Genomic DNA, 12,479 nt, shown 5'->3' with positions numbered 1-12,479 from the left:
ACAGTAATGTACACAAAATCTTTCCATCACTTCTGCTTCTTTTTTGTTCAGTATCATTTACTTTAAAGATGAGTGAGGAGGTGTTTGTAATATGTTGTACATTTGGACTTTCCACTCACTTCCATCCCAACAGAGTCTGAAAAGATCAGGTTAAAAGGTTATTCATCCACTTGTAATACAAAAACTGAATTTTTAAACTTACGCTAAGGTACACTCCATACAGATTTAAATGACCAATTATCTGTCTTGCTTATTACTAACCCTGCAGTTTGAAGTACACAGGAGATGTCTGAACAACTACTAATTTAGGTCACTATTGTAACACGCCTTTCATATTTTATAATTACCTCCAATTCTTAAAACTGATCATTTTAATTTGCAATGTAACATATAAAGACTGAGGCAAGGAGACAACGTTTCAGGAAAAAGATGATGCTTTTTAAGCAACAGGATATAAATTAGGACATCTTGAAAAAAATCTTACTGGCTTGAGGAATTAACAATATGCTACTTGATCTGCCACACTGAACAGACAATGTCAGCCATCTCCACTTAAACAGTAACACATCTGATGGGAAGTTTCCTTGGATTTCAATACAAGGAGTTTGGTTTTGTATGTTCCTGAAGCATGTTTCAAATCATCATCTGCACCATACCACTAATGTGCATAAATACCATTCCCTGCTGCATGGGTTTTGTTCAACATTTAGAGAAAACTCTCTTGTCAATTTTAAATACAATTTCCTGACAACACAGATAAATTTGCCCTGGTTTGCAGAGCTTTGTTTTCCCAAGTAGAAGGAAAAATATTTAATAGGACACCCTAGTAAACACTAAATAACAACATTCCAACCTTACAAAGACCCAACCAACAACAACACCTCTTATGGAAGCACAGGACAGTGATTTAAAAACTGCTGTCAGCATTCACCAAGCAGCCTGGATTACTGTGTCAACTACAAAATCCATAATCTGCTGGAAGCAGCTTACGCAGCTCCTGTTTTCTATCACAGACAAACCAAAGCAGTTCATTTGAATGTAAATAAATACCATCAGTCTTCGCCGTTTGCTATTTAGCCATCATAATGTATTTTAATTTACTTGTATAGCACAGAACTAGGAGATCCACATAAAGGATCTACTTTCCAATTCTGCTATATAATGACTTCAGTTGAGGTTAGCATGAACTGTGGTTGAAAGGTTTATTTGTCTGGGGTCATACAGTATCTTGTGGAATTAAACACTGACTAATGAAAAAAAAGAGGTCTTCCACACTTAAAAGTACTGGCATATGACTTGTTTTTCCTTTAAAAGAAAGAGGGAAGTACATTAATTTCAGCATAACACAATCTTTTTTTAAAGAAAGCATTTCTGCAATTATACTTATTAAGAATGCTCTAAAATATAGTGAAAAAATTAAAATTTGGTAGCTAGGAAGACTAAAATGTTGCTAAAATCTTCTTCTGCAGAACCAGATAAAATATATAACAGGTAAAATATATACGTGGTAAAATATATAAACAATAATATTTTAAAAGTGCCTTTAATTAAATGACAGATTCTCTTACAATAAACATGGTCGCCAATATCAGCTTCAAAAGTTCTACAGCTTAATGAAAACAGGACTGAATTCTTATCAGTCATCAAAAATACCACAGGACAGAATCATGAGACTCAGTTATGCAACTATACATTAAAACCTACCACAGCTAGGTAAGGTTCTTAAGCAGATGCTTGATTAAGCACCGGTCTAACACTATTGATGTTTCCCTCAAGTAATTAAAATTAGGCATTTGATTTAATCAAAGACTAAGTGCTTCAGTATACAAAATACTAACCTGCTATTTATTTTTCTTGAACATTCAATGAGATCATCACTTGGTTTCTTGAAAATCACTTTATTCAATATACAGTTTGCAGAAATTGATACACAAAAGTATTTTTCGGGCACACTTTCCTTCCTATGTTCAAATTCTGTGTTTGAGTCAACTTCAAAGAGCCACAACTAACAAAGCTGAGGTTTCTTATAGAAATCTTTCATGCATTTCTTATCCACCCCCAACCATGCACAGAATTAAATCCATTCCAGTTTTGCTTGAAGATCATTAACATCAGTAAGACAGAACAGTGGGGCTAAGCAGGATTTTTACTTCATAGATCTTCATCTCTTGGACATGCATACAATCTATGGTGTGCAGCGCTCATTCTTCCTATGCAACTTCCTCTCTACAAGACAAACCTGTGTAGTGCTTTAAAAAAAAACACCTCCTCACAAAACGACTCATGAGCCTCCTTCCCAGTCACTCCTCTTTCTCTCTTCCACTCTTCAGCACTTTGAAGCTGCTGTTCTGCAGCTCTCCAGCTCCACCCCCAGTTCTTATTTTATTTCTGCACCTCATACGGCATAGCTTCTGTTTTTAAAGAACAGCCTTCCTACAGCTCAGCACTTGTAAATCAGCATCCAGCCTTCCTCTGCACTGCTCACCCTTCACAATCCCATGTCCCTCCTGCTTCTCCAGGTACCTCTTACAGAAGATGTGCCTCTGTATAATAATAAGTCAAAAAATATATATATTTCTCTATTTTTTTTCAATTTTATTTGCCTCTTACTATCAGAAGATCGCCTCCTACTCCCATGTGGCATCCACATTTCTTGCTAACTTGCCACACTCCATCTAACATCCCTCCATTTTGGAAGTGTCATCCAAAATCCAGGAAGAAAACATTCTAAATCCAATGTGCTGTTCGAAAGCCAACATTCCTTTATTCCTCATGATATACACCAGGTGACTTGATAAATCAACTATGTGCTCTCAAGTTCCACATTTAAACAGTAAAGACTGGCATATCCAATACACTGGCATACATGTTCAGTCTTTTCCAAGAACTCATTAATATATACCAATCTCCTGGGCACACATGACTGCATCTGAGGTAGTCTCAGACCACCTGCTCCCTCCCCTTTATTTCTCCTTCAGCTTAATCACAGAAACTTTTGGTCAACCTTCAGCTGGTTTTCCCCAGTTTATCATATTTCCATTGCTTGTTAAGACACAATGAGCAGCCTCCTATCTTGTTACACCATAAACCAAAACAATATATGTGAAATCCAAGGAAAAAGTCCTTGCACCTGGTGGATGCAAAGATAAAAGTAGTCTACTGTGACTCCAGTGCTCCTGTGAAGCAGAATCGTTGACAAAAACAAGGCTGCTCACATACCAAGCAAAGCTAAACTGGAAAGTTTTAGAACTAGCACTCACTGATTCCTTTTGCTAAACTAATATATTGGTCCTTAAACTGGTATACTGATTGCTATTATTAATCCAACTCTGCTGGTTTACGCTATATCACATACAGAAATGAGACCAGTGAAACAAACTCTTCTCTTGACCACATTTAGAAAAAATATCAAATACAATTATTCAGCTGATAGGCTTCCAAACCTAACGCCGTTGATCTAGTGGTGAGAATGGTACTGCAGAAATCCTATGAATGCATTCGTTTTTATTTTGAAAACTTTGGGTTGTGCTATACTCTTTTCTGTCCCAAGTGGAGCAAACAACAAAGCTGTGTAAATCAGATCAGCTTCACATGTCAAAGTTACTGCTCATCAGCTAAACAACAGCAACTCTCTACAGTAGGCAGAATTTCAGGATGTGAGACAGGTAAATCTGATGCAAACAGCTGTAACTACAGGTTCTCATCAATCAACCCTAAAACCTTCTCACAGATCAAGGTGGAAGTGAGACTTTTCATAGCCTGAGTATACAGTCACATGGCCCATTTACTATAAATTGAGGACCATAATCTGGAAATTGGCACTACACTAAATACAACACATTTGGAACACTAAGAACTTAAATCTCACTGTACCTTAAGACCTTTGATTTTACCCTATTCCCAGACAAGAAATAATAATGGTTAGGGACATCTGCTTATTACTACATTCAGAAGGTGACAGACAGCTAAGAATATAGCGTTGGATAAGAATGAATTCCAAATTTCCACCTGCTTCTTGCAGTGCACTCTACAGCAGCAAGTTCTTTCAGCTGTACATAGATGTAGCCTTGTCAATGCAAAACAAAATAATGAACCTCACTTACCAAAATTGCATGGGATTAAAGAAAACCAGAAGAAGACAAAGACAACTAGAAAGACAAGGTAAATAAAGCTACTTCTCAAGAGAAGGATAGCATGAAATTCAGGTGACATGAACATTATAGACACTAAGAACAATGTTCAAAGCTAGCAATCAGGACTTTCAGCCACAGACACGACAAGAAGCCATTTCTGAATGTCAAGCTGAGGTCAATCATTTTATGAAGAGAGATGTCAAGTTACCATCACAGGCTGTAGACAACATGCTTGCAAATACAGTGACTGGAATAAGCACTTTCATACATCCCTGGAAAATAGCACCTACGCTTCCTCACCTGTACAAAGACCACACAGACAGACTATCCCAATTCTAAGCTGGATTTATTGATATGCTTGCTTTCATCACATCTTCAAACATCTTCAAAAGGATGGAAAAACAACATATACAAATTAAATTAGGAGTAAACTTTGTACTCTGAAAAATAAGCATTCAAGAAACAAATGCAAATTAATGTCAGTGTGATTAAGAAGCTAGCAAACAGACATCATCTAAGCTGTTCCAGCTAGCAGTAAAAATAATGAGTAAGGTCCAGTATTTCTTGTTCACATAGAAGTCCTATTCCCAGAAAAAATGAAAGCTAAAACATCAAAACAGTATTATTCCATTGCTCAAAAGCGTCAGCAATCTGTTTAGACATCAACTGCGTGCGTTCCTCTTCTCTAAGCTTTCCAGTGAGACCAAACAAACAATCATCAGCTCAGGGCACAGTATTACCCACTTTTCCCTACTATCCATACCTATTGCTATCAAAACCAATATTCAGCAAACTCCTCACCACATAGTTCACATTCCTAAGCATTTGTTTGCCTTTGCTTCCAGCAGTCTCATACTTGCAGCTGGTTCATTTTGATTCCCTGTATCTGCCTGTGCATAACCGTTCCTGAATCAGTTCAGCCTGATGCAGCTGTAATATCAAATACTTGTTAACATGAATTCACTAGCTACTGGTGAACAAGTTACTGCAGGACTGAAGGTCTACATCAACAAGAATTCTGTAATACAGAAAGGAATGCACACACAGCCTCTTCCTTCGTGCCATCCTGTCCTTATCTCCATCCTTCTTCCATCAAACATACTTCCAAGAACATAACATGCTTCTGGGAACACACTGCATTTCCCACTTCTCACAGTAATATGTCACCATCCCTGGCAGTGTTCAAGAAGCATTTGGATGAGGAGCCATGAGATATGGTTTAGTGGTAGCAATGGTAATGGGAAGATGGTTGGACTAGAGGGTCCTTGTAGGTCCTTTCCAACCCTGTGACTCTGTGGGGAAAAAAAACTAACTTTTTAGATTTGCAACTCAAGGAGTTGCTTAAATATATGGAGATATATCATTTAGAACACAGGACTTTCCAGTTAACTTTGAATAATGAAAGAGATGTTAGTTCTGATAATTCTGACTAAGTTTCAGTGAGATTTTTAGGGAAGATTTGAAACCTTGCCTTTTTTTGAGGAAGAATTTTTACATATTTTAGGAGCAATTTCAAAGAGCTCTCGAAATCTCAGGCTCATTGAACACAACCTAAATTTATAGTGACTAAATAAATACAAGCTGTCACATTCCATTGACTTAGCTACCTGCTTTCCCCTAAAAAAATTTAAAAAAAAAAAATTTAAAAAAAACACAAAAAAACCCACAAATAACTGTTAGCATGACAGGTAACAGCTCTCCTGACAGCATATACTTTAAAAAAAAAAAATGCAGTAAGGGAAACAATATTAAAGCAGGCTTTTGCACTCAAGATTGCTTAGTCTATACAGGAAGCACCAGAAACAGAAGCTTGGGAGGAAAGTTGAAGTTCACTTGGTTTAGTTTAAAAAAAGTACCCAATATTCATTGAATGGTACAAATTAGAGATATTAAGAAATCAAGCTTCATACCTAAGAGCATAAGTAAAGGGCTGTTCTACTCTAATGAGTTTTTCTACTACTACTGAATTTCATATAAGCATTTATTTTCTCACTTTAAAATAAGAAACAAAAACAGTATTGAACATCAGCCTAAACACCCAAGTGAGCTACAACTACCGCGTACTGGTTAAGATTCTGATCTCTAATAGCTACATAAGACAATTATTTAAACCAGTTTGTGTGGAAAAAAAGATGTCTGTGCAAGTAATGAAGGTAAATCTTCCCTTTTAAATTGTGTTACCTTAGCAATACTAATAGACATAAAAATGTTTAATTAATGAAGAGACATTATGTTGACATGCACACGAATGAGATGAGGAATATTTTCTTACAAATCATTTGTCAGAATACTGCCTCACTGTAGAAGTGTTACATTATAAAACACACCAAAAACATGGTACTGTGTGTCCTGATCGTGCACTGCTGTGGAGATCTCAATGAAAAAAATACAGTAGCGTCCATCTTTCACATCAGCAGAACATGACACTGAAATATCCACTTCTACACGTGGCAGATGCTAAGACCAGCTTGGAGGAAGAAGGATAGCAAAGCAACTGAAATACAAATCTCAAGAGTCCCAACAGGCTTTTCGTTTGTAAAATGGTGTTGAATTAAGAGGCTGAACACCTGAACTTAAAACGTGTATAGCTTAAACCTCACAGAGCAAAGCACCAAGACAGAGAAACAGGTGCCCCAGTGAAACACTTGCTTATTGACCATTCTTAAGACAACAGGTGAGAAATTACCAATTTTCAAGTCTGGCAGGTTTCAAATAAGGAAGATGCTGTTGTGTTAAAGAAACCAGACAGAAGATGCATGAAGAGTTTGAATGAGAGAAGTGACCACAATCACCTGCAGCAGCCTCCTCCTGCATTACTTCCAGCAACACAGCACCAATTTTACTACCTACTACTATTTTATGACACTGTGCTAACTCCCTTTAAAAACTATCAAGTTAGACACAAGAACAGGTACAATAGTGCTGCCCAGCACTCACAAACAAGCAGAATAACAAGCAGAAAAAGTTTCTTCTTCTAAACTGTGTACACATACACACACAGTAGGATGAGAAGGAACGTCTTCACATTGCACCAGGGAATGTTCAGGTTGGTTACTAGGAAAAATTACTGTGCAGAAACAATGGTGAGGCACTGGCACAGGCTGTCTAGAGAAATGCCACTGTCCCTGGAGGCATTCAAGAAGTACGGTGATGTGGTACTGAGGGATGTGGATTGTAGGCACGGTGGGGATGGGTTAGTAGTTGGACCAGATAACCTTAGTAGTCTTTCCCAACCTTAATGATTCTGTGAATATGGAACCAAACATCACTGGACTGCATCTCCAAATGACAGGCAGGCATTTCAAATTCCTCGTTTTTAGTAATACAAACACTACAGCCAATGACCACCCAGAGATTACTCTTACTTTGTTCTCTAACTAGGACATTAGCTCAGATATAAAACCAGAAGGTTGATGCATTCTGTTTTCCTTTAATGGACATAAAACCCTTTGCTCTAACCCAAGCTCCCAGAATAACCCACTTTCTCAGGCTGGATTTAAGACTCCACAAACAGGATGGCAATGCTATACCAAACACCTTGTGCAGGATGCTTCCCCTTATTTTACAATGGAAGAATTGACTCTACCTTAAAATAAAATGCTTAAAACCCACATATCACGTGTATAAAAAGGGAGGGCATGCATGTGCATCCCCACACGTAATTCACACACACACAGACACAGCCATCTTTTGTGGAAGGCATCTATTGTAACACGGTCATTTTCATATCCCAACACACGCAAGTAACAGACCTCCACAGATAGCAGAGCTCACATACAAACGTGCCTAAATATGCAAATAGCAGCGGTACAATAGATGTCTTCCACAAAAGATGGCTGGCTCTACCCAACGCAGACCGGCCCGGGCTACAAGAAACGAAGCCGCTTTCCTCACAACTCGCCCAGAACTTGGCAGCGGGCGGCTCGCCCTCCGCGGGGCTCAGCCGGGCCGAGACGAGGGGCACCCGGCCCCGCGGAGGGGAGAGCCCGGCGGATCCACACCGCGCATCCGACGGGCGGCTGAGCCTCCCCCGCCCCCTCTCGGGCCTCGGCCCCCACCTCCCCACAGCCCTGGAAGGCGGCCGGGTCCGGCGGACACCTGGAGCCGGGCCCTGCTGCCCGCCCACCTGCCCCCGGCGGGCCGCACGTCCCGCAGGGCAGGACCGGACCGGGCCTCTCGCGACGCCCCCGGCCTCCGAGCGCGCCCACCCACCCACCCACCCCCCCCCAGGCAGGCCCACGCATTGCGGTGGGCTCCCGCAGATCGGCCGTTCAGGAGCAGCCTTACCTCAGCCCCAGGCGGCCTTCCGCGGGGCAGGAGGAGACGACAACGCGGCTCGGAGATGACCGGGTACAGCAGCTCCTTCTCAGCGCCCGCCGGCTCACCTCCTGCGCACCCGGCTCCTGCTGCCCGGCGCTGTTATCATCCCTCCGCAGCTCCCCGCCCCTCGTCGTGACGCACTCCCGCTGCTACGCCCCGAGGCGCTGTTGGCCTGCCCATGGCGGCTTCCGGCGTACCTGCTCCATCCCACGGCTGCTGCCTCCGCGGGGACACGGAGCACAAAGGAGGATGGCGCCGCCCCGGGCTGCAAGAGCCGAGGCCCGGAGTCGGGGCGAGCGGGGCCGGAGAGCGGAGAAATCGCACTTCAGTGCGAATTGCGAGTGCAGAGGTGACTCCTGCCCGTGCAGGTGGAGCAGGGTCTCCTGAATTTTCTCCCTCCTAAATTAGTACTTGTTGTATTTTGCCCTTCCTGGCCGAAGAAGGGCAGAAAAACATTTTACACAGTGTTACACAGCGGTGATCGTTTTGCAGTGATGTGTCATAAATAATAGCATAACACAATAACACAAAACAACAATTTTACCCTGCATCGTGCCTTTTTTGTATTTTGTTTTGTTTTTCTTTCAAGATAAAATTCCAATCCTTTTGGATGAAAAATTCTTCATCCATCTCTTCGCACACTCATCTGGTAGTGTATTATTGCAAAGGAAACCTTAGCAATGCGTGATGTAACAAAATATTTCCCACCTTACTTGCTTAGGATATGGATATGCTATTAAAAATCATATGGGAAGAGAAAGAAGACATCATGCGATAAACAATTGCCCTCACATGTCACCTCCACCAATGTTTAGAAATAGATCTGCATTTCATTTATTTCTTCTTGCTATTATTTCTTTCCTCTCTTTTGTCTCTATGCAAAATGCACAAAGGAATGCCCACTTCCTTCTTTCTCTTTAACCTGATCTATGATGTCTCATAGAACAACTGATGCTTTCTAAGCCTTGCGGGGTCATGTGATACAACTGAAATGTAGTTGTTAGCAGATGTTATAGCTAGTGATCCTTGATCACTAGTGAAAATCAGGGATCTAACAGTACCAAAGAAAGGGTCTGACATTTAAAGGACTGGTGGCAAATGTCACTTGGGAAGGTTTGGTGACTGCAAGCATGTCAGAGTGCAAAGATAGGCCAGCAAGATTCATCAGCCAAGAAGGGCTTGTTAGTTCATCACTAATGAATCAGCCTAAACTATGTGGAATAAAAGGACAATCTTGCAAGATTTATGTAACAAGACCCAGGCAAAACAAACCAAGTACACACAACATAAAATCACAGCCACTGACCATCTTGCTGTGTTTCTATCTTTTCACTTTTAGGAAAGGGAAATCTTAAAAGTAGGGGTGTTATGATAATACATGTAGAGAAAAAAAAAAAAAAAAAAAAAAGGTGAAAGGAAAGAAATGTGCATCTTGTAACTCCTTTTATTGACAGAGTCTTTAAGAGCACTTTAAACAGCTCTATCCAGTTCATCTTCCTTCATCTCCTTTTTAACTTACCTGTGAGTCTCCACATTAAGGTCAAATGCAGCCTTGACATCCTTTGCAGGGCCACATTCACTCCAGTAAGTGATGTATGTCATCTCAGCAACTCCATTTGTGAGTTACTTAATTTATCCAAATGGCTCATTAACAAAATTTTGCATTTCAACATCTCGTAAGAATTTTTTTGTTGTTCCTTCTTCTTACATTCTGGCACTGTTTCACATAGCTGTTTACCTTTTTTACCTCATACAGGTAGAACTGCATTGTGAGCCACATGTAGACCTCTTGCACCATGCAGATATTGCAGTCAGAGGCGCGTTGTCCATGCAGGTAGATGTACTGGTGTGCGCAGTGTGCAGCCTTTAACCACATCAGTTCTACTCTTCATTACAAAAAGGCATTAGTAACTCAGAGAACTGTCAGCATGTTTGGAAATGCCATGGGGAAAAGTTTGATTTAGAAGTTGATCACAGATCAACCCAAGAGGGTTTGCAAATGACAAAAAGCAACTCTATACAGCTCTAAAACTGCCTAAATCTTCTTGCTCAGATATGCAGATTCTTCACTGTTTAACCCTCCACATCCTCCAGCACTAGCACTGCCTGCAATCAGTAGAATGGCCTCTGCAGGATGAAATTCCCCTGCTCCCATTTCCCTGTACAATGCCCTTGCTATGCAGTTAATTAGAAACCTGTCCCTGTGGCCTCTGATCTCTTGCTGGCCCCATGACTTACTACTCCTGCTGTTCTCAAGGCTTCACAGCTTTACTGGCATGAGATGAAACATTGCAGCAACCCCATTCACTCAATGCAGAAAAATTCAGCCATGTGTTGGCTAGCTGCAGACTTGGAGTGTTAGGTTGGGTCTTTATAGGGCACACATGGGAAGAAAGAGAGGAAAGACATAGAAGACAAAGTTTTTGGTTAAAGTGCACTACATTTGCAAGACATTACTTAAATAGAAAAGAATAGAAAAGGTTGCTGTTATCAAACTGGAGTTATCTTAGTGTGTAGTTATCTTAGTGTGTAGTGTGTCATGACAAGAACAAGGTAGTGTGAAGAAATTAACAGTGTTAGCTTACACTTTTAATTCACAAATCAAAGCTATCTATGAGAACAACTTTCCACAATGATGAGTATAAGCAAATTACAAGAGAGCAATTTTTGCAGGTTAAAAGTTCTTACTGCCTTATCTTTTCACTGGTCTAACACAGAGATTTTAACATGTGGATATGCATCCCTGTGGGTTTCTGACCACTTCTGAAAGAAAATTATGCAAAACAAGTATTCTGTCCTAGGGTTAATTTTACACTAAATATACATTACAAAACAGAGGTCTGCAATGCAGAAAACACTGAGAACAATTATTCCAGCTGAACAATTTGCTGTAGATCACAGCGGGTAGGAAAGATTGTTTTGCAGGTGGGAAAGTCACAACAAAGAATTATTTGGCCTAGAAGATAACCAGTGGGCATGAAGAAGATATCCACAGCTCTCAAACTGGACAGAGAGTGATAAGGTCAGAGAGACAAGCATAAGTCCTTTGTGGGAATATAAGGAGGGTAGAGAGGCTGTTGACAATCTAGCATGATTTTTACAACTTTAACTCCATCTAATAGCAGCAAGTCTTCTCTGAGAAATGTAGAACCAGAAGGATTCCCAGTCCATCCCTTCATACTGAGGGATCCTGTACACAACTTTGTCAGATATTTAACTTCCAATGAAGAGGAATCCACAAAATTAGCCCTGTATTAAAAACAAACAGAAATACCCCAAACCTTTATTTGGTGTTTAACCAGATTATGTATCAATATCAATTACTGCTTGTCCCTTGTCACTGTATCCGTGAACATGATTGTTCCCTTCCAGCCTAAGAACATTTTCACATGCAGTGCTGTAAATCATTCTCACTAACCACCCTATGCTTTCATGCTTGTCACAGAGATGATGTTTCCATTCCCTTTTTCTTCCTTTCTTGTTCTCTCAACACAACAGCTTGTCACTTTTAAAGTGAAGTAAACCAAACTGGAAAAAATATTAGAAAAGCTATGAGCTGGAGGACTGTGATTCCACCGGCCTGAGTAGACCAAAGTAATGCCCATAGTCATCATTACTTCTATTCATACATCCTTTTGAAATTTGAAATAAGAGAGATTATGGCTGGCCATAAAAAAAGCACATTTCCATGATGAAAACAGTCAAACTTCAGAACAGGTTTATCAGAGAGTCTGTGCAGCCTCTGTGATTGAAGATTTTCATTAGCAGACTGTATAAGGTCCAGCACAGCCTCAGCTGACCTCACAGGTAGATGTGTGTTGAGGAGAAAGGAGGACTAACAACCTCCTGAGGACCAACCTGCATTACCCTGTGGTCTTTTGAAGAGAATTGCTTCTCTGTCAGTGATGTTCTCTACTGATCCACATTCAACTTGTGATGTAGTATTAAACTCAGTATCAGTTCTAAGAACTGCTACGTGCCCTGCTAGTCTCTGTGTTATAGATGTATCTCTTATTACTCTTTTCA

At 40.5% G+C, this 12,479-nt stretch overlaps 1 protein-coding gene across 1 annotated transcript in view; it reads right to left on the bottom strand.

Moving 5' to 3' along the window:
* Positions 1-10,055, bottom strand: part of FAM169A (family with sequence similarity 169 member A) — a 45,386-nt gene extending 35,331 nt beyond the window's left edge. The window contains exons 1-2 of the mRNA XM_015848864.2: positions 9,973-10,055; positions 8,421-8,553 (exon numbers count right to left, since the gene is read on the bottom strand). Of these exons, the coding sequence (XP_015704350.2) occupies positions 8,421-8,553; positions 9,973-10,055 (216 nt within the window). The remainder of the gene's footprint in view (positions 1-8,420; positions 8,554-9,972) is intronic.
* Between the last annotated feature and the right edge of the window lie 2,424 nt (positions 10,056-12,479).

Source organism: Coturnix japonica, chromosome Z, assembly GCF_001577835.2.
Source record: "Coturnix japonica isolate 7356 chromosome Z, Coturnix japonica 2.1, whole genome shotgun sequence".
Taxonomy (NCBI): domain Eukaryota; kingdom Metazoa; phylum Chordata; class Aves; order Galliformes; family Phasianidae; genus Coturnix; species Coturnix japonica.
The sequence above is the reverse complement of the archived record's forward strand: the minus strand, read 5'-3'. Positions and strand labels throughout refer to the sequence as shown.